We start from the raw sequence: 25,420 nt of genomic DNA on the forward strand, positions 1-25,420 counted from the left end.
GGGAGATGAGTCTGAAGGGGTGGGCAGGGTTGAACTATGATGGCTCTGAAAGCCACACACTAGGGTTTGACACCAAAAAAATTTACAACATTTTATATACTGAGTACATAATCTAGATGATGTTACCAAGTATATGAGAAAAACTCAGTCTGGGATCTTTCCTTCCTAGAGAAGGGTAGGTGGAGGTCTCAGGACCTCATGCTCTGATACCACAGAAGTCCTTTCTAGGATCTGATCCTCAGTGGCAAACTCCTATGAGAGTAAAGCACCAAAGTCATTTGAGATGAGTTCATATAGAGTATATTTCATTTTTTAAAAATAAAACTTTTAGCATAGGTAACATCTATATATACTACAAAAATAAACATCTTTTCATATAAATAATTTATGTGGTATGAGGAGGGTAGGGATACAGAGAGCCTACCCAGAAGCCACCAAGCAGAAGGTACCAGAACTGATGAAAGGTTGCTCAAGGATTCCTCAGACTTGGTCTGTTGCGTGGGCAGCAGTGTGGGGCAGGTGAGTGACAGGGCTGCATGGCAGTCTGATGCACTGGCTTTCACTCCACCTGACACACAGGCCTGAGTGTGCAAGGCTGCTTACAGCCTAGGGGAGGCTGTTCTGTATGGATATCAGGGAGGTCTGTGATACTGAGTCAGGGGAGGGGATGCAGCAGCAGCAGCAGGGCCCTCCGCGGGTGCGTCCTACATTCAATACTCAACCCATTGCCTCCCAGTGACTTTATGTGGCCAAAGCAAGCTCTCCATGCTTCATTTGCACTTTTACTCAGTGGCTGGGCATGATCCCCTAGAACTGAAATCGTCAGAGTCAGTGGCAGCTGGGATGGCAGCAAGGGACCAAGTGGGTTCATCAGAGGTTGGATGGATATAGGCACCAGGCAGTGGGAGTGGGTTCAGGGCCAAAGTCATGGAGGTAGTTACTCTGGCAAAGCTCTGGGGCAGGGTGGGGGACATCCCCTACCTGAGCCCACCCCCAGGTGGAGCTGAGGGGCTCGGGACCTCAGGGCTCTCCTTGTACATTTGTACCACCTGGAAGGAGATACCAGCCCCAGTGAGCCCAGGGACTAATGGGGCCACAATATCCTGCAGCACTTCCCTTGTGATCACTAAGACTGTCGGGAAGCTAGTGACAAGTGACAGGACATTGGGGCCTGGAGCAAACTCAGCACATTGCTCTAGATCCTAGAAGGCTAAGGAGGGGGCTGAGAAGAAACCAGGAGGGCTGAGGGGCAAGAGCCTGGTGTCTGGGGAAAGGAAAAGGCTATCACCTTCAGTGGGTGGCACCTGCTGGAGAGAGCCCTGACTCTGTCCCTAGCCTATCACTACCAGTCCCTTGGGTGGGGGCCGAGAAAGAGTATGGTCACCTCTGGTGGGGGGCCCAGGATGGACAGCAGCACAGGTCCATGGAGGAGTCCCAGGAATGTGAGCACTGTCAGCACCACGAAAACGTACCTGGATGGGGTTGCAAGGTCAGCCAAGGCAGGCACTGAGGCTAGCACAGGTAGGCCCTGCCTCCTTACCTTATGATGAAGTCAAAGTTGCAACCAGTGAGCATGAGCAGACCCAGCAATGTAGAGATGGCTCCACCAGTCACAGGAGCAAATGTGTGCTCAAGGGAACAGGCTGCCTGTAGGTTCTGGCTACCCTGGGAGAACAGAGTAGTCCTAGAACTGCCCCCCTGCCAATTATGGCCAGGTCATTCATGTCCCCAGATGTATCAATCCCTAGGGCTCCCCCATACCTTGGCCCACAGGAGGCCAGGTGAACTATGTCCATGGGAGGCACACACGAGTCCATTTAGGTAACACTTTATAGGTGTGTCTGGTGAGGTCAGACTCAGATGTACAGAATGGGGCAGGCAAACTATAGCCTGTTTGGTGCATAAAGTTTTGTTGGATCATAACCATACTCATTAATGTATCGTCTGTGGCTACTTCTGTGCTATGATGGCAGAGTTGTACTGGGGATTCTGTGGCCCACCAAGCCTGAAATATTTACCACCTGGCCCTTTATAGAAAGTTTGCCAACCTGTGGTGTAGAAAGATAGATGCCAAAGTGGTTAAGAATTACTACTCCTCAGGGCAGCACTTCAGAGGATTTCTAACTCTTCCTTTGTTCTTTTCTTCTTATTGGCTTTTTTGTTTTGTTTTCAAGGAGTATATAGTGTTCTTAGAATAATAATAGGGCTATTTACGGGAAAAGAAGGGAGCTGTTTGTGGGGTCTGACTGGGTTTGTGTTGGTGCTTTCAGCTGGACTGTGCCCCCCCTCAGCTAGGGAACATACAGCTTTGGAAAAGGCCTATGTCCTCCTCAGTTCTAGTATTTCTGTCTTTGTGGCCTTTCTCCTTTAAGCCCAGATTGCCATGCAGCTACCATCCCATTTCTCTGATCCCCTCCACAGTAAAGCCATTCAAAAGAATTGTTGGTTCCCCTTCTCTTACATTCCATTCTGTCCTTATTATTATTATTATTTTTTTGAGACAGAGTCTCACTCTGTCACCCTGGGTAGAGTGCCATGGCATCATAGCTCACAGCAACCTCAAACTCTTGGGCTCAAGCAATGCTCTTTCTTCAGCCTCCAGAGTAAGTGGGACTGTAGGTGCCTACCATAATACCTGCCTAGTTTTTTTTTTTTTTTTTTTTTAAGAGACGGGGTCTCACTCTTGTTCAGGCTAGTCCTGAACTCATGAACTCAAACAATCCACTCAGTGGATTCGGCTTCCCAGTGTGGTAGGATTATAGGTGTGAGCCACCTTGCCCAGCCACTGTCCTTAAACTTTGTTCACTCCTTTCCACTGAAGTGGCTGCTTATTTCATGACTTGATGACTATCTGTACTTTTCTAGAATTTAAGTTCCTCAGAAGTAAAGACTGTATTGCTCTTATATACCCAGTTCTTAAACAGTACTCAGCACATTGTAGGTGCTTTAGCAATATTGGCTGAATACTGAATCAGCCCATCTGGGTGCCTGTGCTCACCAAAGCCATGTGGACTATGAACTCGACACCAATCCCTCCTGCTATGAGGATCACCACCGGAATGGCGCTCAGCTTGATGCCCAGGAAACCCATGATACCAAATAGCTCCACGGTCATCATCATCAGCACTAGCACCTGGGGAAGGCAGGGCTCACAGAGGGCTACTGGCAGGAAGGACTATGGCAGGCATCCTCAAACTTTTTTTTTTTTTTAAAGTATGCATTACTTTATTATTTGTGTCTGATTATCTTCCCCTTCCTGTCTGTGATTTCAAGCCCCAGTGAGTCTTAATGATTTTTTTTTCTTTTTTTTCTTTTTTTATTGTTGGGGATTCATTGAGGGTACAATAAGCCAGTTACACTGATTGCAATTGTTAGGTAAAGTCCCTCTTGCAATCATGTCTTGCCCCCATAAAGTGTGACACACACTAAGGCCCCACCCCCCTCCCTCCATCCCTCTTTCTGCTTCCCCCCCATAACCTTAATTGTCATTAATTGTCCTCATATCAAGATTGAGTACATAGGATTCATGCTTCTCCATTCTTGTGATGCTTTACTAAGAATAATGTCTTCCACTTCCATCCACGTTAATACGAAGGATGTAAAGTCTCCATTTTTTTTAATGGCTGAATAGTATTCCATGGTATACATATACCACAGCTTGTTAATCCATTCCTGGGTTGGTGGGCATTTAGGCTGTTTCCACATTTTGGCGATTGTAAATTGACCTGCAATAAACAGTCTAGTACAAGTGTCCTTATGATAAAAGGATTTCTTTCCTTCTGGGTAGATGCCCAGTAATGGGATTGCAGGATCAAATGGGAGGTCTAGGTTGAGTGCTTTGAGGTTTCTCCATACTTCCTTCCAGAAAAGTTGTACTAGTTTGCAGTCCCACCAGCAGTGTAAGTGTTCCCTTCTCTCCACATCCACGCCAGCATCTGCAGTTTTGATATTTTGTGATGTGGGCCATTCTCACTGGGGTTAGATGATGTCTCAGGGTTGTTTTGATTTGCATTTCTCTAATGTATAGATGATGAACATTTTTTCATGTGTTTGTTAGCCATTCATCTGTCATCTTTAGAGAAAGTTCTATTCATGTCTCTTGCCCATTGATCTATGGGATTGTTGGCTTTTTTCATGTGGATTAATTTGAGTTCTCTATAGATCCTAGTTATCAAGCTTTTGTCTGATTGAAAATATGCAAATATCCTTTCCCATTGTGTAGGTTGTCTCTTTGCTTTGGTTATTGTCTCCTTAGCTGTACAGAAGCTTTTCAGTTTAATGAAGTCCCATTTGTTTATTTTTGTCGTTGTTGCAATTGCCATGGCAGTCTTCTTCATGAAGTCTTCCCCCAGGCCAATATCTTCCAGTGTTTTTCCTATGCTTTCTTTGAGGATTTTTATTGTTTCATGCCTTAAATTTAAGTCCTTTATCCATCTTGAATCAATTTTTGTGAGTGGGGAAAGGTGTGGGTCCAGTTTCAGTCTTTTACATGTAGACATCCAGTTCTCCCAACACCATTTATTGAATAGGGGGTCTTTCCCCCAAGGTAAGTTCTTGTTTGGTTTATCAAAGATTAGGTGGTTGTAAGATGTTAGTTTCATTTCTTGGTTTTCAATTCGATTCCAAGTGTCTATGTCTCTGTTTTTGTGCCAGTACCATGCTGTCTTGAGCACTATGGCTTTGTAGTACAGACTAAAATCTGGTATGCTGATGCCCCCAGCTTTATTTTTGTTACTAAGAAGTGCCTTAGCTATACGGGGTTTTTTCCGGTTTCATACAAAACGCAGAATCATTTTTTCCAAATCTTGAAAGTACGATGTAGGTACTTTGATAGGAATGGCATTGAATAGGTAGATTGCTTTGGGAAGTATAGACATTTTAACAATGTTGATTCTTCCCATGCATGAGCATGGTATGTTCTTCCATTTGTTTTTTTTTTTTTTTTTTTTGTAGAGACAGAGTCTCACTGTACCGCCCTTGGTAGAGCGCCGTGGCGTCACACGGCTCACAGCAACCTCTAGCTCTTGGGCTTACGCGATTCTCTTGCCTCAGCCTCCCGAGTAGCTGGGACTACAGGCGCCCGCCACAACGCCTGGCTATTTTTTTGTTGCAGTTTGGCCGGGGCTGGGCTCGAACCCGCCACCCTCGGCATATGGGGCCGACGCCCTACTCACTGAGCCACAGGCGCCGCCCTTCCATTTGTTAATATCCTCCTATTTCCTTTCTGAGGATTTCATAGTTTTCTTTATAGAGGTCCTTCACCTCCTTCGTTAGGTATATTCCTAGGTATTTCATTTTCTTTGAAACTATGGTGAAGGGAGTTGTGTCCTTAATTAGCTTCTCATCTTGACTGTTATTGGTGTATACAAAGGCTACTGACTTGTGGACATTGATTTTATATCCTGAAACATTACTGTATTTTTTGATGACTTCTAGGAGTCTTGTGGTTGAGTCTTAGGGGTTCTCTAAGTATAAGATCATGTCATCAGCAAAGAGGGAGAGTTTGACCTCCTCTGCTCCCATTTGGATTCCCTTTATTTCCTTGTCTTGCCTAATTGTATTGGCTAGAACTTCCAGCACTATGTTGAATAGTAAAGGTGACAGAGGACAACCTTGTCTGGTTCCAGTTCTAAGAGGAAAAGCTTTCAGTTTTACTCCATTCAGTAAAATATTGGCTGTGGGTTTGTCATAGATAGCTTCAATCAGTTTTAGAAATGTGCCACCTATGCCTATAGTCTTCAGTGTTCTAATTAGAAAAGGATGCTGGATTTTATCAAATGCTTTTTCTGCATCTATTGAGAGGATCATGTGATCTTTATTTTTGCCTCTGTTAATATGGTGGATAACGTTTATGGACTTGCGTATGTTAAACCAGCCTTGCATCCCTGGGATGAAGCCTACTTGATCATGATGAATGACTTTTTTGATAATAAGCTGTAATCTATTGGCTAGGATTTTGTTGAGAATTTTTCCATCTATATTCATGAGTGAGATTGGTCTGAAATTCTCCTTTTTGTTTGAGTCTTTTCCTGGTTTTGATCCTCAAACTTTTTTAACAGGGGGCCAATTCACTGTCCCTCAGACCATTGGAGGGCCGGATTATAGTTAAAAAAAAAAAAAAAAAAACTATGAACAAATTCCTATGCACACTGCACATATCTTATTTTGAAGTAAAAAACAAAACGGGAACAAATACATTCATACTGCTTCATGTGGCCAGTGGGCCATAGTTTGACGACGCCTGGATTATGGGCAGGGCAGGGTGAGGTGCTAATCTGACCCTACCCTTGTGAAAGTACTTACTATGAGGCCAGCTGTCCAGGGGTTGAATAGCAGGAGGGCACAGAGGAGGAAAGTGCACACCAGTAGGATGCAGACAGCCAGCAGGAAGCAGTGCCGCAGACTCAAGATATTGCTCCCAAAAGAGGAAGGGGGACCCACTGGGGTAGGCGTGAACCCCAGCCTGGCCTGCCTCTTCACATGCTGCCCAGGCCCCCTCAATGGCCTCCACAAAGTCTGCAGTCTTCTGGAGGCCATAAAGCAGGAAGGGGAACTGGGCGAACTCCAGGGGCTGAGCTGGTGGGACTGTGGAAGGGAGAGGGAGGGGGCCAGTGAGCACAGGGAACAGTGAGGAGGGCCAACAGGGTCAGGGCCTGGGAGAGCTGAGGTCAAGGCTCTTGTTGAGTTCCCCCAGGACTCACTGTGAAAGTTCTCCCCAGTGGTGTCGTATTTGTCGTGCAACCATTCAGGAGGTGGGGGGTAGAAGTTTGCCTGAGAAGCTGCCAAACCCAGGGGGTCACTGCTCACCCACATAGTCCCATGTAGAAGAGCTCTGGTGGAATCAGCCCCTCTTTGTCCACCAACTTCCTTGTGGTCAGCTGCAGAGGCAGAAAGGGCTGAAGGCCTGGCCCCATGTGGCCCGGAGCCCCTCTGTGCTACCTGACCTCTAGCCCTCTCCCAGCCTAGTCGAAATTCAGAGGCTCCTGGGCATCCCCAGTCTGGATGAGCAGCTTGTAGGCCAGGGCCCTGTCCTCAGAGCCATTGCAGTATGAGTAGAGGGTAATGTGCCCAGAAGCCCAGTCCTGGTCAAATGCAGCCTGGATTCCTGGGGGAGAACAGGATAGGGCACCATCAGCCTGTGGTCCCCGAGGCCTCTCCCTGCAGCACCCCTCCCTATAGTCTCCTTGCTTCTTACCTTGTAGCCAATCGCAGTAATAATGCAGCCAGGTGCGGGGTACCTGGGTGGCAGGTGGGGGCAGCACAGTCTTGAGGGAGCTGAAGTGCTGGTGCAGATCAAAGAGGGCACGTTGGGAGTGGGCATAGTCAAAGCCACCCTGAGTCACCAGGGCCACCTCATACAGGGTGAAGTACCTGAGCTGGGTGCTCAGGAAGGCATGCTCCTTGGTGCCTTGAGGTACCACATCTGTCAAGGCCAGCCCGTCTTGCACCAAAGTGGTTCCATACAGGCTCAGCCCTAAAAGAGCTCCAAAAAGCACCAGCACCATGGCCTATAGGAAATGGCAACTAAGGTGGTAGCCCAGGACTGCTCTCCAGCCCTCAGGTGGTGGACATAGCCCTCTGCCCTTCCTGGGGCTCAGAGACACTAAGTCTCTGCCTTGCCTTCCCCAGTCTTACCTTGGCATGTGACTGGAGCATCAAGGGTGCAAACTGATAGCGAGCAAAATGAGCAAGAGTCCAGCGGGCACAGGGTAGGGAATTGTAGGCTGCCTTCTGCCTTGTTCCCTCCTCCTGACCTATAAGGTCCCGGGTGGACCCTCTGGGGCTTAAGAGCTCAGAGCTGAATGGGTCAGAAGGTGGGGGCCCCCAAGTGGGCTTGGGGAGGCAGAATGGTGACCACATGCTGGCTGCTGGCTTCATAGTGAGTAAAGGCTTGAACTATGGTGGTCAGGTGGGCAATGCCCACTGGCACTGTCCTATCCCCCAGTTCCTGGGGCAGAATCTGAATCAGCTGAGCAGAGTAGGGGCTAGAAGGCACAGAGAATAGATGATAGGTCTGTGCTTAAATGCTGGTGAGGGGACAGAGGAGTATCAATGGAAGAAGGGGGTGGGGGTCAGGGATGGTACCTAGAGAAGCAGCAGAGTTCATCCAGGCGCTGGCAGTGGCGCTGGCGCAGGTCCAGGCTGAGGATGGCTAGGAAGACAAGCATCACGGCTGCAAAGGTGCAGCCAACCACGATGGCTGCCTAGGGGATGGACAGGAGGGGCACAAAGGCTGGATGAAGTGCACCCCCACCTCCATACCCACCTTGGGCCTGCCATGTACTTTCCAAAGGCCTCACCTGCAGGGAGAAGGCCTGAAGGGCAGGGATGGGAACTAGGGCAGCCATGAAGAAGGCAACCATGTTGTTGGTGGATGTGAGTGCAACACTGGTGCCTGTGTGCTGTAGACACTCTCCCGTGGGCTCCTGCCAGGACAGAGCAGGGACATGGCCTCAGGTCATTGGGAGGGAGGAACTATGCCAAGGTAGAGTGAAGTGGAGGCTCAGGAACTTGGGATGGCAGAGGCAGGGTAATAATAGCATAGCAGGTAACATTAGTGAGTGCCACATGTGTCATGTGCTGTTTTGAGCACTCAATTTGAATTATCTTGCTGATCTCCATAACATTCCTTAGGACACAGCACTATTATTACCTCTGTTTGCAGATGAGTAAACTGAGGTACAGAGGTTAATTGCCAGCCAAAGGTCACCTGAACCAAGAGGCTCTTTTTATTTTTGAGAGGCTCCTTTATTATTTTGAGTCTTGCTCTGTTGTTGCCTAGGCTAGAGTGCAGTGGCATCATTATAGCTCATTGCAACCTCAAACTCTTGGGCTTAAGTGATCCTCCTGCTTTAGCCTCCCAGGTATTTGGGACTAGAGGAGCATGCCAACATGCCCAGCTAACTTTTCTTTTTTTTCTTTCTTTTTTTTTTTTTAGTTGGCCAGGGCTGGGTTAGAACCCACCACCCTCGGTATATGGGGCTGGAGCCTTACCCACTGAACCTTAGGTGACACCCCAGCTAACTTTTCCTTTTTTTTTTTTAAAAGACAGAGTCTCACCTTGTCGTCCTTGGTAGAGTGCTGTGACATCACAGCTCACAGCAACCTCCAGTTCTTGGACTTAGGCGATTCTCTTGCCTCAGCCTCCCAAGTAGCTGGGACTACAGGCGCCCACCACAATGCCTGGCTATTTTTTTTTTTTTCTTTTTGTTGCAGTTTGGCTGGGGCCGAGTTCGAACCTGCCACCCTCGGTATATGGGGCCAGCGCCCCACAGACACTACCCTGCTTTTCCATTTTTTTTTTTTTTTTTTTTTTGGTAAAGGTGTTTTTTGCTATGTTGTTTAGCCTGGTCTTAAATTCTTAGCCTCAAGCAAACCTTCCACCTTAGCCTCCCAAAGTTCTAGCCTTTTTTCCGTTTCCTTTCCTTTTTTTTTAGACAGTCTTGCTCTGTTACCCAGGCTAGAGTGCAGTGATGTCAGCCTAGCTCACAGCAACTTTTTTTTTTTTTTTTTTGTAGAGACAGAGTCTCACTTTATGGCCCTCGGTAGAGTGCTGTGGCCTCACACAGCTCACAGCAACCTCCAACTCCTGGGCTTACGTGAATCTCTTGCCTCAGCCTCCCGAGTAGCTGGGACTACAGGCGCCCGCCACAACGCCCGGCTATTTTTTGGTTGCAGTTCAGCCGGGGCCGGGTTTGAACCTGCCATCCTCGGTATATGGGGCCGGCGCCTTACCGATTGAGCCATAGGCGCCACCCGCTCACAGCAACTTTAATCTCCTGGGTTCCAGGAATCCTCCTGTCTCAGCCTCCTGAGTGGGTGGAATTATAGGCATGTTCCATCATAACCAGCTAATTTTTTATTTTTTGTAGAGAGAGGGGTGGGGAGTCTAGCTATTTTGCTTGGGCTGGTTTTGAACTCCTGGCCTCAAATGATGCTCCTGCTTCAGTTTCCCAAAATGCTGGGATTACAGGTGTGAGCCACTACATACGGCCTCTAAGAGGCTCTTAACTACTCTGCTGATCTGCCTCAGATGGCCCCCAGCTGGAGGCTGAGCCTCACCTGGAGAGGGGTGCCAGGTGGAGCCTCTGTGAAGATATGTGCCAGCAGGAATATGTCGTCCACACCGATTCCTAGCGCAAGGAAGGGCAGCACCTGGAGGGACAGAGGGGTGAACAGCTGGAGGACTTGTGCAGCCTGGTAATGGCACCCCAAAAAGCCTGCTTTGCAATCCTGGTATACCTGGGTAGTGGCAGCATTGAAGGTGATGCCAAGCAGGGCACAGAGTCCAAGGCCTGAGGCCACTGCCAGGGCCACCAGCAGCACCCCAGCAAGGCCCACAGCACCCTGGGACTGGGTACAGTCCCACCGCAGCATTGTCACACAGGCATAGGCCAGCTGTGTGGAGAGAGGACAGTCTCAGATGGAAGCTCCCGGGGTGGGCACTGAGTGGAGGAGGGGGCAAAGTACCCTGCAGGACCCACCATGAGCAGATAGCTTCCCACCACACGGGCAGCACTGACTTCAGAGAATGTATGCAGGATGTCATCAAGGGTGGTGGAGAAGAAGGCGTGAATCTGCTGGGATGAGTTCTCAGGCAGAGCCTCCTGGGCCAGCTGAAGAGATAGGGTGAGTCTGAGAGAGTGGAGGAAGGGGTGGCTTCAGGTGCTCCTCCTTGTCTGTGTCCACACTGACCTGCACAAAGCGCCTCTGCCAGGCCTGTAGCACTTGCCGGCTTGCTCCTCACTCCAGCCAATGTCATGTATCTGGTAGTCACCCCGGAAATGCTCATACAGCTGGTGAGGACTCATCAGCAGGAAGGTGCTCTGTAGGGCCTCTGCCCTGGTGGGGGTACAGGAGAATCAGGGTCAGAGATGGCCCAAAGGCCTGGTGAGGGGTGTGCAGGTGCTTTTGCCAGAGCTGCCTGGTATTAGAGTGTGGATTCTCCTGCAGAGTCCCCTTAGCAACTCCCAGGGGAGGACCTACCTCAGCAGCTATCCTTGGGGGTCTCTGGCCATGACTCCCAGCAGCAACTCCTCCTGCCAGTGCATAAATTTGTGGGAGAAGCTGTGGCAGCCCTTGCTTAGCTCTTGAGCCACACTGGGAGCCTGGGGGTGGGGGAGACAAGGAGTTTAATACACAAGGCCCTGGGTGTGGATAACTGGGTATCCTTGGGCTTATACTTCCAGGAACCAAGCCTACCACAGAACTCAGTAGGCCTAAAGTATAGAGAACTATTTTCCTGAGCCGCTTGATTACTTTTTAATAATGATCAGCTAGCGTCCTGCAGATATGAGGCCATAGAGGGTGAAGAGTTCTGGAAATAGGCTGCTGGAAGGAGCTGGCATAACTTTGGTAGGGTTTGAAAAAAGTACTCTATTCCAAGACTTGGAAATGAGGTATAATATTCATGCTTAGCTATGTTGTTCTCAGTATCCCTGTACAAGTCTTTTTTTCTTGGGCTTGACAAACAATCCTCTTGCCTTAGCTTCCCAAGTAGCTGGGACTACAAGCATGCTCCACCATGCCCAGCTAATTTTCTATTTTTAGTAGAGACAGGGTCTCACTCTTGTTCAGGCTGGTCTAGAACTCCTGAATTCAACAATCCACCTGCCTTGGCCTCCGAGAGCACTAGGATTACATGCTTCACCACACCCAGCCTGTAAGAGTCTATTTTGATAAAGTCCAGCTTTGTTTGGGCTTAGAAAAAGAAAAAGGGATACATATACCATCTCAGGGTTCCTTAGGAGAACAGAATGGAAATGGAACACTCATCTAGCACAGTGACAGCAGGGTACCAACGTCCAGGAAATGGGGAACAGAGCAAAGAGCACAATCAGCTCCTTCTCAGAACAGAGAAACATATGAGCAGGGGAAGGGGAGGAAAAGCACCCTTTCCCTGGCAGACTTGGCTAGAACCCACCTGTCTGCTGTGATGGTTGGGAGCACTAGGTGGGCAATGAATGTCATCAGGGTGTAGACAGGGCTGCCCCATGTAGGCCTGGCCCACCTGTGCCTTGTCTAACAGCTCTCGGAAGCCCTCAAGGGAGGCAAAGGGGCCCAGCTCCTCTAGCAGCTGCTCTGGATCCAGGTTGGTCCACTGGATATCAGGGTGGCCCCTGGGGGGAGAACCTATGGTTGGTTAGGGTCAGGGATCAATATCCACCCCCTAGACTACTGTTCTGGGACCCATGCTGTACCCTACCCTTATCTGTACCCCTCTGCTTATTTGTCCCTCCATATGGAGGGTGTAAAAGGATGAGCTTCTCAATGCTGCCAGGTGGTATCAGTCAACCAGGTTGCTGCAGTGAGCTGTGGGTGGATACAAGGGGCTGAATCTCAAGACGGACATACTGAACACACAGAAAGTGCCCACAAAGCCCCACTGAGTCCCTTACCAAGCTGTTTACTTGGTTCTACTATAATCATATGGACACCTGCCTATAACAGGTTTTCTTTTTGGCCTGAGCAACAGCTTAGCTGAGACCTAGTTAATTCCTCCCAGTCTCTTTCTAGGGATCTTGTTTCTCCTTTGCTCAGATTTTACAGATCTTTGTGTTCTATTTTGCCTAAAGAAGACAGGTCTTCTTTTCCTTAAGAGGTAAGGAGAAGGGGGATGTGGAGAGAGCCTTGGGGAAGCTCATGCTCTGATGCTGGCCTAGGAGGTAATTAGGAATTAGGAGGTAGTTTAGGTTTGTCCTCTTTACTCCCACCCCACATCTCTGCTAGGGAAGTCCCTGGTGGAGGTGCAGTGGGGCCCCAGGAGCGGCTGTGGTACACTCACGGCAAGTAGGCAGAGCCCCCTTGGAGTTTGGCTCCCCCCCAGAAGCAGTTGAGGGGGGTGAGGATCACACATGGAAACAGCTTCTCAATCATCTTCAAGGGACATCCCATGCCATATCAGTCTTGTTCCTAAGGGCCCCTCCCCGCTTTGACATAGAGTCTCACTCTGTTGCCTTGGGTAGAGGCTGGGATGTCAGACTAGCTCACAGTAACCTCTAACTCTTGGACTCAAGTGATCCTCTTGCCTCAGCTTCCTGAGTAACTGGGACTATAGGTGTGTGTCACCATGCCTGGGATCTTGCTATTGCCCAGGCTGGTTTTAAACTCCTGGCCTCAAGCAATCCTCCTGCTTTGGCTCCCCAGCCACAGCTCTCAGCCTCTCCTTACTTTTAGCCTCCCAGTGTTTCTCAGAGCCCTCCCATGCCACAGCAAAGGTTCCACCACTATTCCACCTCAGGGAACAGCTCAGGAGACTCACTCGCTCAATCATTCCATTTTCTTTTTTTCTTGCAGAGACAGAGTCTCACTTTATGGCCCTCGGTAGAGTGCCGTGGCATCACACAGCTCACAGCAACCTCCAACTCCTGGGCTTAAGCAATTCTCTTGCCTCAGCCTCCCAAGTAGCTGGGACTACAGGCACCGCCACAACGCCCAGCTATTTTTTGGTTGCAGTTTAGCTGGGGCCGGGTTTGAACCCGCCACCCTCGGTATATGGGGCCGGCGCCTTACTGACTGAGCCACAGGCACCGCCCCAATCATTCCATTTTCAATAAGGGGAACTCCTGACTTGTAGCAGATTTTGTTCAAATCCCAGGGTTTAAGCATGAACCAAGTTGGCTGGGTTTGGGGCAAAAACTTAAAAATGAAAATCAACATGAGCTGAGCCTTGGCTGGGGATAACAGAGTGCCATAGAAGGAGCCCTTCCTTACTCAGTTCCTCTTAGCTCTGGTAGGGAGGACAGGAAGGACAGTGGAGGCCACTGGAAAGGTTGTCACTGGAGAGTCTAGGGCTGGGGCTGGTTCTTAGTTCAGGTTGTTCCACATATAGATTTATATCCACATACCTGTCTGCAAACTGATGTGGGAACAGGATAGCAACGGGAGTGCCTGGTAGTAATGGGCCCTGCACTAGCACGGTTAAGGGAAGATCAGATGGCCTTTCAGCATGATGTTCCTGCTGAAAGGATTCCATATACATCTAGCCTGTACATCATGTGGGATCAGCTCATGTACCCTGGCAGAGGTGACATCAAAAGTGGGCCATGGGGAAGGAGGGGTGACATCAAAAGTGGGCCATGGGGAAGGAGGAGTCCTGATCCATTTTACCATCCTCACTGTCCAGACTGTGAGCCACAGAGCCAGGCCTGCCTTTGTCTCCCTGATCTTAGTGTCCTTCAAATTCTGTATCATTTCTGGCCATGGAGTCATGCTCTGTAACTAACTTGGACTTGGGGAAGGTGGGGACATTGTGAAGAGACATGACCAAACTATGGTTTGGAAGATGAAGGCCAGAGCCAAATCTGCCCCAGGAGGCTTTGTAAACTTGGTCCGGTTAGCAGACCCAGTTGTGCTTCCACCTGTCTGGGGTGGGGGTGGGGGGTGTCTCTTCCTATTGGTCACTACTATCCCCTGGGACCCACATGTTCTGCTTCTCTGAGACTCTGGCCCCACCTAGGATCATGATGCTTCCCAATCTCTTTTTCAATCCTGCACAATCTTCTCTCTCATGGCAGTCCCAAACACTTGTAATTATGTCAACATAGATTTACCTCTATGCTCACATTTCCTCCTGCCAAGTCACATTCCTCATTCCTAGCCATCCTGCCCCTCCCCCATCAACTTCCACCTACTCTTTTCCTTCTTGTCCTAACTTTTCCCTACTCTCCAATCCTTTCCCAGGCTTATCCTGCAGTGTTTCTTTATTTCACCAGGTTTAGGCTGCTACATGGAAGGAGAGGAGGGGAGGATAGCCATAAGCTCCCCACAGCAAGTGGATTTACTGAGGGGAAGGAGGCATGGGAGAAGGAAGGAACCCAGAGACAGCTGACAAGAAAGCAAGAAACACTGACAATTTAAAAGACAACATCAAAGAAAATAATTCTCAGGGGAAAAAAATGAGGAAGAGAAAAAGATAAACCTCAGCTGACAAGGATGATGACAGATAAGAGGCCAGATAAAGCAGGAAATGACGCATAGGAAGAGAAGATGGGTGTAGGGGATAGGAGAAAGGCTCTGTACAGATTTGACTTTGAGGTTTGGCTCTGATACTTAGCCTGTGCCTTGGGCAAATTACTTATTCTCTGAGTCTCGATTTCATCATCTGTAAAATGGAGACAATGACTACCTTGGTAGAATTGAATCAATGCAGGCAAAGTACTTAGGAAATTAAAGATGGAGTTGTTATTCAATAGCTGCTGTGAGAGAAATGATGTGACAGAAAAATGAGAAAGAAATGGATGAGAAAAGAATAGATAAGTGGGGAGAAAATAGGATGGGGAGGGAGATCATCAAAATCAATAGATTTGTTAAAAACTTTTGAATTGGACAGGGGTGGCAGGTCATGCCTCTGGGGGCCGGAGGCAGGTCTTGAGGATTGCTTGAGCTCAGGAGTTCCAGACCAGCCTGAGCCAAGTGTGAGACCACATCTCTACTAAAAATAGAAAAACTAGGCTTGGTGCCAGTCACATACATCTGAGCTGGCAGGTTCAAATCCAGCCAGGGCCTGCCAAACAACAAATGACGGCTGCAACCAAAAAAAAAAAAAATAGCCAGGTGTTGTGGCGGGTGCCTGTAGTCCCACTTACTTGGGAGGCGGAGGCAGGAGAATCGCTTGAGCGATTCTTGAGGTTGTTGTGAGCTGTGATGCCACAACGGCACTCTACCCAGGGTGACAGCTTGAGGCTCTGTCTCAAAAAAATAAAAAAGAAAAACTAGCTTGGTATGATGGCACGTGATGTAGTCCCAGCTGCTCAGGAGGCTGAGGTGAGAGGACTGCTCAGGTCTAAGAGTTTGAGGTTGCTGTGAGCTGTGATGATGCCATGGCATTCTACCCAGAGTGATAGGGTTGAGATTGTCTCAAACAAACAAACAAAAAAACCCCCTTGGTTCGGCGCTCATAGCACAGTGGTTATGGCACCAGCCATATGCAACAAGGGTGGCAAATTCGAACCCAGCCTGGACCAGCTAAAAACAACAATGAAATGGCAACAAAAAGCAGCAGGTGTTGTGGTGGGCGCCTGTAGTCCCACCTACTTGGGAGGCTGAGGCAAGAGAATTGCTTAAGCCCAAGAGTTGGAGGCTGATGTGAGTTGAGATGCCACAGCACTCTACTGAGGGCAACATAGTGAGACTCTGTCTTTTTATTTAAAATAAAAATAATTAAAAGACCCCACAAAACAAACAAAAATACACTTTTGTATCTTTATAAAAGGGAAAATACAACTGGCTATCCAACATGGAAAAAGAGTCCACCTTCTAGCTTGGTGCCTATAGCTCAGTAGCTAGGGCACTGGCACATACACTAGGGCTGGCAATTCAAACCCAGCCTGGGCCTGCCAAACAACAATGAACAAATACAACCAAAAAATAGCTGGGCATTGCGGTGGGTGCCTGTAGGCCCAGCTGCTTGGGAGGTTGAGGCAAGAGAATTGCTTAAGTCCAAGAGTTTGAGGTTGCTGTGAGCTGTGATGCCATAGCACTCTACCAAGGGCAACACAATAAGACTGTCTCAAAAAGAAAAAGAGTCCACCTTGGGCGGCGCCTGTGGCTCAGTGAGTAGGGCGCCAGCCCCATATGCCGAGGGTGGCGGGTTCAAACCCAGCCCCGGCCAAACTGCAACCAAAAAATAGCCGGGCGTAGTGGCACGCGCCTGTAGTCCCAGCTGCTCGGGAGGCTGAGGCAAGAGAATTGCGTAAGCCCAAGAGTTAGAGGTTGCTGTGAGCCGTGTGACGCCACGGCACTCTACCCGAGGGCGGTACAGTGAGACTCTGTCTCTACAAAAAAAAAAAAAAAAAAAAAGAGTCCACCTTCTAATCCTACAAATGCAAATTAAAGCAGTAGTAAGTTACCATCTATCAAAGTGGCAAACATTTAAAAATTAATACCACTCATTGCTGGCTTATAGGACTACACTGTAATCTACCCTGGAAGTATACTACTAGGAAGAAAACAATACTGCAATACTGCTCATAATCTTTGATCCAGAAATTTCATATGTAAGGGCCTTTAAGCTATTGTTCTCTCTAAGTGAAATGGGAGTTATGGTAGGTTTTTCTTTTGTTTATTTATTTTTGCAGTTTTTGGCTGGGGCTGGGCTTGAACCTACCACCTCCGGCATATGGGGCTGGGGCCCTACTCCTTTGAGCCACAGGCACCATCCTTGTTTATTTTTTTTAAGAGACAGGATCTTGCTCTGTCATCCAGGCTAGAGTATAGTGGTACAATCACAGTCCACTGCAGTTTCTGAACTTCTTGGCTCAAACAATCTCTTACCTTAACCCCCCAAGTAGGTGGGACTACAATTCACCCTTCGTGGCTAATTTTTTTTACTTTTTGTAGAGCTGGGGCTTTTTTTTTTTTTTTTATTGTTGGGTATTCATTGAGGGTACAATAAGCCAGGTTACACTGATTGCAATTGTTAGGTAAAGTCCCTCTTGCAATCATGTCTTGCCCCCATAAAGTGTGACACACACCAAGGCCCCACCCCCCTCCCTCCGTCCCTCTTTCTGCTTTCCCCCCCCATAACCTTAATTGTCATTAAATGTCCTCGTATCAAAATTGAGTACATAGGATTCATGCTTCTCTATTCTTGTGATGTTTTACTAAGAATAATGTCTTCCACTTCCATCCAGGTTAATACGAAGGATGTAAAGTCTCCATTTTTTTTAATGGCTGAATAGTATTCCACGGTATACATATACCACAGCTTGTTAATCCATTCCTGGGTTGGTAGAGCTGGGGCTTTGTTATGTTGCTCAGGCTGGTCTCAAACTCCTGTCCTTAAGAGATCCTCCCAACTCAGTTCCCCAAAGTGTTGGGATTATAGGCGTGAACCACCATGCCTTCCCCATGGTAGGTTTTAAGCAGAGGAGTAAGATGATCTAGCTTTTTTTTTCTTTCTTCTTTTTGTTGTGATGATCTAGCTTTTTAATTTATTTTATTTTATTTTTCTTGAGACAGAGCCTCAAGCTGTCACCCTGGGTAGAGTGTGGTGACATCACAGCTCACAGCAACCTCCAACTCCTAGGCTTAAGTGATTCTCTTGCCTCAGCCTCCCAAGTAGCTGGGACTACAGGCGTGCACCACTTTTGGTTGTAGTTGTCATTGTTGTTTGGCAGGCCAGGGCTAGATTCAAACTCACCAGCTCTAGTGTATGCGGCTGGTGCCTTAGCCGCTTGAGGTACAGGCGCTGAGCTGATCTAGCTTTTTAAAATCACCTAGCAATGTATTCTGGAGCCAATGATTGTGAATGATGAGTAAGTGTTGGCCAGGGGAAGAAGTCAGGAAGGTGTTCTGGACCATGTGTGTGCAGGGAACTGTCAAGAGACTCAGCATTTCAGTACTGCTAAGAGTGAGCCAGGACAGAGCGAATAACTCTGCTGGAGAAGCATCTGAGATTACAGAGGGCCTAGAATGTGGGCTATGAAGTTTATATTTGATTTTGGAGACTTCACGGAATCTGGCAGATGTCGGTAGGAGGGCTCTAAGCAGGGGACTGAGTTGTCCGGATTGAATTAGACCACACGGGGGCGGTGTTGACGCAGATTTGTAAGAGAGGCTGCTAGATCTTTTGCTTCCCTACTTTCTAAAAACAGACCTGGATTTTGGTGGTCACCTCTAAAAGTCTTCATGATTAAGGACAGCTGAGATCCTCCCCAGCATCACAAGGTGAGGCTTGATTAATCTGAGAAGTCAATCACAGTAATTCCATTGCCTTTGCGAAGTGAAGGATTTCAGCATAGGTTGTTACATAGTTCTTGCCAAACAGGAAGTCAGCTGAGAGGTTATGATTTTTCCTAACTTTCAAAAGGGGATGCAAGACAGGCATCACTTCCTTTTTCTACTACTGTATCAGCCACCTTGGGATACGTCTGAGGACAGAAATCCAACATGCTGATGATAGCAAAGGAGAAAGAAAGAACCTGGGTCCTTGCTGATGCCCCTAGGTTATGGAATTAACCATCCTGGAACATCTATATGCCAGATTTCTTTCTTTGTTTTCTTTCTTTTTTTTTTTTGAGACAGAGCCTCAAGCTGTTGCCCTGAGTAGAGTACCCTGGGTAGAGTACTGTGGCATCACAGCTCACAGCAACCTCCAACTCCTGGGCTCAAGCGAGTCTCCTGCCTCCACCTCCCAAGTAGCTGGGACTACAGGCGCCCGCCACAATGCCCGGCTATTTTTTGGTTGCAGCCATCATTGTTGTTTGGCGGGCCCAGGCTGGATTCGAACCCGCCAGCTCAGGTGTACATGGCTGGCGCCTTAGCCACTTGAGCCACAGGCGCCGAGCCTCTTTCTTTCTTTTTTTTTTTGCAACAAGTCTCACTATATCACCCTCAGTAGAGGCCAGTGGCATCACAGCTCACAGCAACTTCAAACTCTTGGGCTCAAGCGATTCTCTTGCCTCAGCCTCCCAAGTAGCTAGGACTACAGGTGCCCACCACAATGCCCGGCTATTTTTTGGTTGTATTTGTCATTATTGTTTGGCAGGCCCAGTCTGGGTTTGAACCCGCCAGCTCTGGTGTATGTGGCTGTCACGCTAGCCACTGAGTTACAGGTGCTGAGCCATATGCCAGATTTCTTGTTACAGAGAATAAATCAATCTTCTTCCTTCCTTTCCCCTCCCTCCTTTCCTTTCTTTCCCTTTCCTGTGGCTAGAAGCAATATAAATGTTACAATCAGGAGTGTACTGCCAGAGACTGAAAAAGGCCTCAACTAAAACAGTGACAAGGGTGGAAAAATGAGTTCATTATGACAAAGATTAAGAAGGAAGAGTTAACTGGGTTAGTAACCAATTAGGTGAGCGAGAAGTATACTTGACTCCCAAGTATATAGTGGTTCAGCTAATTGCCACATGGCCATCCAGAGACAGCTCTAAATTCAAACTGTCTCTATCACTGTTTCTGTAAGTTCTAGCTGGACTATATGTTGTGGTTTTAATTTTAGACCATAATCTGCCTCTGAGCACTTTAGCTTTAAAGTTGGCCAGGAGATAGTCGCAGTGGCTCACACCTGTAATCCTAGCACTCAGAGCAGCCTAGGTGGGTGGATTGCTTGAACTCAGGAGTTCAAGACTAGTCTGGGCAAGAGCGAGACCCCATCTCCACTAAAAATAGAAAAAGATATCTGGAGCTATGATGACACCAGGACATTCTACCAGGGTGACACTCAGTCTCAAAAAAAAAAAAAAGAAAAGAAAAGAAAACTAAAGTTGGAAGTTGGCCAGGAAAGACAAGTCACATTCTTTTTTTTTTTGTAGTTTTTTGGTCGGAGCATGGTTTGAACCCACCACCTCAGGTATATGGAGCCGGCGCCCACTCCTTGAGCCACAGGCACCACCCAACAAGTCACATTCTAAGTCTCACCACGGCAAATTTGGTGAGGACACTAAACTCTGGCCCAGAATTCTGATAGCCAATGTCCTGTTTCTTCCTCTGCTTTCTGTATTAGCAAAATGGAAAAGGGGCAATGAATACCCATCATTTCTGCCTAGGGAACTGCAGGAGAAGGCTCAACTATAGATCTATGGAGAAAAGATCAGGTCAATATCACTGCTTTTTACCTACCCCCAGCTAATTCACATCAGAGTGATATTCTAAAATAAAGGGAAAAAAGCCTAGGAATTGGCTCCTACTCTCTTGTAACACCCTCCCCTAAACAACAGCACAAAATTGATGGGGTCTATCCTCTCCTGTGTTGTGAGTGAAGGACAGATAATGAAGAACCACTGAGGTCCAAGCAGCGTTTAGATGGGGAATGGAGAAAAGAGGAACAGGAGGGGAACTGCCACTGTTGCAGGAATTCCGGTTGTTGGATTTCCTTCTGTGGCAGGAAATCCAAGTCATTTGGGACCATCCAGGCAGCAGTGGTGTGGGTGGTGGCATGTGTATGTGTGTGTATGCAAGTGTGTGTCCTGAGGCTGGGGATAGGCAGACAGGCACAGAGAAACATTTGCTCTGGACCCCAGGGCTGGCCTACAGTGTGTAGTTTGTGAGTCTGTGTAGGGTAGGGATGGCAGTCAGGCTCCAAGAAACATCTGCTCTGGATAGTAGGACTTGGCCAGCATTTGAAATAACTCAAGAGTGTTAGACTCTAACCTTGGCCTTGCCTTTGTGTATGGGCCAGGGCTGGGGGAGGTCTAAATAGCCCACAAAATGCAAATTTCCCAGGGAAGAAGAGAGTGAAGTTTAAGTCCGTCAAAAGGCGCCATATGAAACCAGGCCTCAGGAAAGAAGAGCATTATGCTCAAATTATTTTTTTATGCTAAAATTATTAATAAGAAATCATTTTATTTTATTTTTTGACCCAGAGTCTCAAGCTGTCACCCTGGATAGAGTGCCATAGTGTCATAGCTCACAGCAACCTCAAACTCTTGGGCTCAAGCAATCTCTTGCCTCAGTTTTTCCATTTTTAGTAGAGATGGGGTCTCACTTTTGCACAGGCTGGTCTTGAACTTGTGAACTCAAGCAATCCACCTACCTCCGCCTCCCAGAGTGAGCCACTACTCCTGGCCAGAAATCATTTTAATTTTTTTTTTTTTTTGAGACAGAGCCTCAAGCTGTCACCCTGGGTAGAGTGCCATGGCATCACAACTCACAGCAACCTCCAACTCCTTGGCTTAAGCAATTCTCTTACCTCAGCCTCACAAGTAGCTGGGACCACAGGCACCTGCCACGCCAGGCTATTTTGTGGTTGCAGCCGTCATTGTTTGGCGGTCCTGGGCTGGATTCGAACCCGCCAGCTCAGGTGTATGTGGCTGGCGCCTTAGTCGCTTGAGCCACAGATGCTGAGCTGAAATCGTTTTAATTTAATGCTTCATTAAGGAAGTAAGGATTTGGTTCCATCTAGCCCTGTTTTTTTTTTTTTTTTTTTATTAAATCATAGCTGTGTAAAGCCCTGGGTTTTGTCTCAAAAGTGCAGATTCTGGTTGGGTGAGTTGGCTCATGCTTGTAATCCTAGCACTTGTGAAGCCAAGGAGGGTAGATTGCCTGAGCTCACAGGTTCAAGACCAGCCTGAGCCACAGCGAGACCTTGTCTCTAGAAATAGCAGTGTGTTGTGGTGGACACCTGTAGTCCCAGCTACTTGGGAGGCTGAGGCAACAGAATCGCTTGACCCTAAGAGTTTGAGGTTGCTGTGAGCTATGATGCCACAGAACTCCAGCAACAAAGTGAGACTCTGTCTCACAACAACAACAAAAAAAAAGGGCAGCGCCTGTGGCTCAGTGGGTAGGGTGCCAGCCCCATATACAGAGGGAGGTGGGTTCAAACCCACCCCGGCCAAACTGCAACAACAACAAAAAGTGCAGATTCTGTGCTGCTTTTCCATTAACTTGGCTGCAGGGGGGCCTGGGTACATGAGCCCTCCCTGTGGATGCTTGTCCAGATGATTTATTCAATTTCCCCAGTCTTCCAGTCCTAATTTCTCTGCTTTTCAGTCAGAAGTGATCTCTTCTTGCCTCTCCTATACAACATATCCTGCTTTGTATTATATTGTACCTATCCCAGTACATTGTTTTATTTTCCTTGCTACTGAAAGATGGGTCTTATTTTAGTTGCTTTTGTAAACCCTCCTATAATGTTAAAAATACAAACAGAAAGTTGGCAATAGGCTGGGTATGGTGGCTCATGCCTGTAATCCTAGCACTCTGGGAGACCAAGGCAAGTGGATTGGTCATGGGTTTGAACCAGCCTGAGCCAGAGCGAGACCCCTGTCTCTAAAATAGCTGGGCGTTATGGTAGGTACCTTTAGTCCCAGCTACTTGGGAGACTGAGGCAAGAGAATCACTTGAGCCCAAGAGCTTGAGATTGCCATGGAATCATAGCACTCTAACAAAGGTGACAAAGTGAGACTCTGTCTCAAAAATAAAAAAATAAAAAAAGTTGGCAATAAATGCTAAACATGCACATAATCACAGATAAATATTCCATACATCTATTCACAAGATCTACCATCTGCAGATATCCATTGAGTATGGGAAAGCTGTTCCAGTGCTCTTAGTTGCCTAGGTATACAGGCTCTGGCTGGCAGGTGCCCCACCAGTCCCAGGGCCAGCATCTCACCCTGTTTTTATTTTGGGCCATACCCAAGCAGCTATGGCTGGTGTCTACAAACTCACCTTCTACCCAGAGCTGTTCCAGGTCTGTCTCAATAATGGCTACACAGAGACCTAGTGCCAAGGCCCCAAAGGCCAGCAGTCCCAAGAAGAGCACTTTGCCACAGTGTCTCTGGATGTCGCAGCCCAGAGAGAAGAGCAGGCCCTAGAAGTAAGCACGAACCCATAGCGGAGCCTTCAGGCTCCCGGCTATGATCTGGATGGAAAGAGAAAGGTCAGGTAGGCATCACTCTAACTGCAGGAGATGCTTCCCTTCTCACCCCACACACCCTCTGCCAAGCTCTAGCTTCTTGATTTCTGCAGGCAGGACAGGAAGTACCTGCACAGACACAGGCCCAAAATTGGATCATTTAACACCTGTCACACCTGAGGAAGTCATAGACCTGTTTTCCAAGATACATACATACATACACCTGCTTCTGGTGGATATAGAGGTGAACTCACAGATGCATTCATTTTCACTGGCCAGATAAAGATGAGACACAAAGACATGCACACGCACAGATACACACAAGTTGTCTGCAACTTGCCTGGCCGTGCTGTCACTTATCTTTAGATACACAGTCAGTGACACTTGGCATTTAAAGACATCACACCTCAGAGGCCTTAGTGACAGACACGGCCCCACTCTTCTTTCTTCCAGTTTCCTCTTTACTCACCTGGGGTGCTGCGGTTCGAAGTGGACCTGGGTAGCTTAGGGACAGCTCTCCGAGAGGTGACGCCTGAGCCATGATGGTGGAGAACGGGGGCGCGAGCGCCCCCAACCAGCGTTATCTGGATGCTCCCATAGACTAGTCTGGGCCCCTGCGCCACTGGGTCCCGCATGGGAACAGTGCGGGCGCGAAGGGGCTGGCGTGGCGGTGGTAAACGCGTGTGCAGCAGTGGCCGTGAGGAGCACGGGTCAGGTCGGGCCCGTGGCTCGCCCACTCGGTGGGCCGTGGGCTACGGCGGCCGGAGGAGTGGGGCTCGCGTGCAGGCAGAACTACTGGCCCGACACGCACAGCACTGTTCCAAGTGGCGACTACAGTGGCTGACTGAGAGGCAGCTGGATCTCCGCTGAAAGGGAGCCGCTGGCGCCACGCGCTCCCACTGGCTGAGCCTCCGGCAAATTACCTGGAGCTTCACAGAGGGCCCAGCTGCTAGGTAACGGCGCCACGGGGTACGCCACGGGGTACGGGGCGGGAGACCACCCAGGCAGGGCCACCCAGTCTCCCCACCCCCACCAGCGCCCTCTGGGGGGCCCCTGTGGGAGGAGAAGGGAGGGAGATCCCGGAGAGGCGCCGCACTGGCCAAGGGTAAGTCTGGAGAGGCCAATGCAGAGAAAGGGCGTCTGCTGGCCCTATTAGGGCCACACTTTCTTCCAGACCCATCCAAACCCAGACTTCTTTTCACTCTCTCCACCTCCATTCTTGCGCCCTTCAGTTCACTTTCTCCACTGCAGCCCAGAGTCATTTAATATCCAAATCTGATGATAGCTTCAAAGCATAAGGTCCATTTTGAGGGCAGTACTCTGTATGATCTAACTAAAGTCTTTTCCATAGTTCCCTCAAACCCACCCAGGATTCCTTTTGGCCATGCAGAGACATCTGTAATTTCCTTTTTTTTTTTTTTTTTGGTTGCAGTTTTTTTGGCCGGGGCTGGGTTTGAACCCAGTACCTCCGGCATATGGGGCTGGCGCCCTACTCGTTGAGCCACAGGCGCTGCCCAGACATCTGTAATTTCCTAAACACACCATGTTGTTTTATGAGTTTCTGCCTTCCTACATGTTGTGGCCCTTTTGGCTTGGCAGACAATCTTCAGAATTTGACTCATCAATCAATTACCCCCCTCTTTGAAGCCTTCCTTGATCCATGCCTCCCTTCTGGCAGATGACTGCTTGTGTTCTTCACAACACTCAATTTATATGTGTATTATAGCACTTCTGACACAACAATTTATATACTTCAAAGTCTGCCTTCCTCAGTAACAAGTAAGGTGCTCAATAGTTGTTGAGTAAGTCACTAAGAGTTGCAGAAACCAGGGTGTAAAGGACTGGGAACTTTTGACTATCCCATCAGAATGTGCTGTTTCGGTCTAGTGCCAGTTCCTGACTGATAAACCCTGAGTGGCAGAATAAGGCAAAATCAATATTCCAATATGTAAAGTTAGGGCAAGAGAAAAAGAATCTCCAGTAAACTCATTATTCTAACATAACTACTATTATTCTGGGAGATTTCTTGGTTAATTCTTCCAAACCCTTTATCATTACATCATAAATAGTCCATGATACTACATAGTCTCTGCAATCAATCATTTAGAGAATGTCCTT

The 25,420-nt window shown here is 48.2% G+C and overlaps 1 protein-coding gene across 1 annotated transcript; it reads right to left on the reverse strand.

Moving 5' to 3' along the window:
* Positions 1 to 465: 465 nt before the first annotated feature.
* Positions 466 to 23,843, reverse strand: PTCH2 (patched 2). The gene is given in 25 exon segments (XM_053575552.1): positions 466 to 1,049; positions 1,385 to 1,472; positions 1,541 to 1,698; positions 2,999 to 3,133; positions 6,304 to 6,408; positions 6,410 to 6,585; positions 6,702 to 6,812; positions 6,815 to 6,878; positions 6,963 to 7,105; positions 7,196 to 7,508; positions 7,636 to 7,824; positions 7,826 to 7,985; positions 8,086 to 8,204; positions 8,301 to 8,426; positions 10,063 to 10,155; positions 10,243 to 10,398; positions 10,485 to 10,616; positions 10,696 to 10,730; positions 10,733 to 10,842; positions 10,987 to 11,108; positions 11,924 to 12,119; positions 12,785 to 12,876; positions 13,531 to 13,673; positions 23,002 to 23,308; positions 23,772 to 23,843. Coding segments are annotated over 25 exon segments (3,417 nt in total). The 3' UTR covers positions 466 to 977.
* Between the last annotated feature and the right edge of the window lie 1,577 nt (positions 23,844 to 25,420).

This window comes from Nycticebus coucang, chromosome 22, assembly GCF_027406575.1.
Source record: "Nycticebus coucang isolate mNycCou1 chromosome 22, mNycCou1.pri, whole genome shotgun sequence".
NCBI classification, from domain to species: domain Eukaryota; kingdom Metazoa; phylum Chordata; class Mammalia; order Primates; family Lorisidae; genus Nycticebus; species Nycticebus coucang.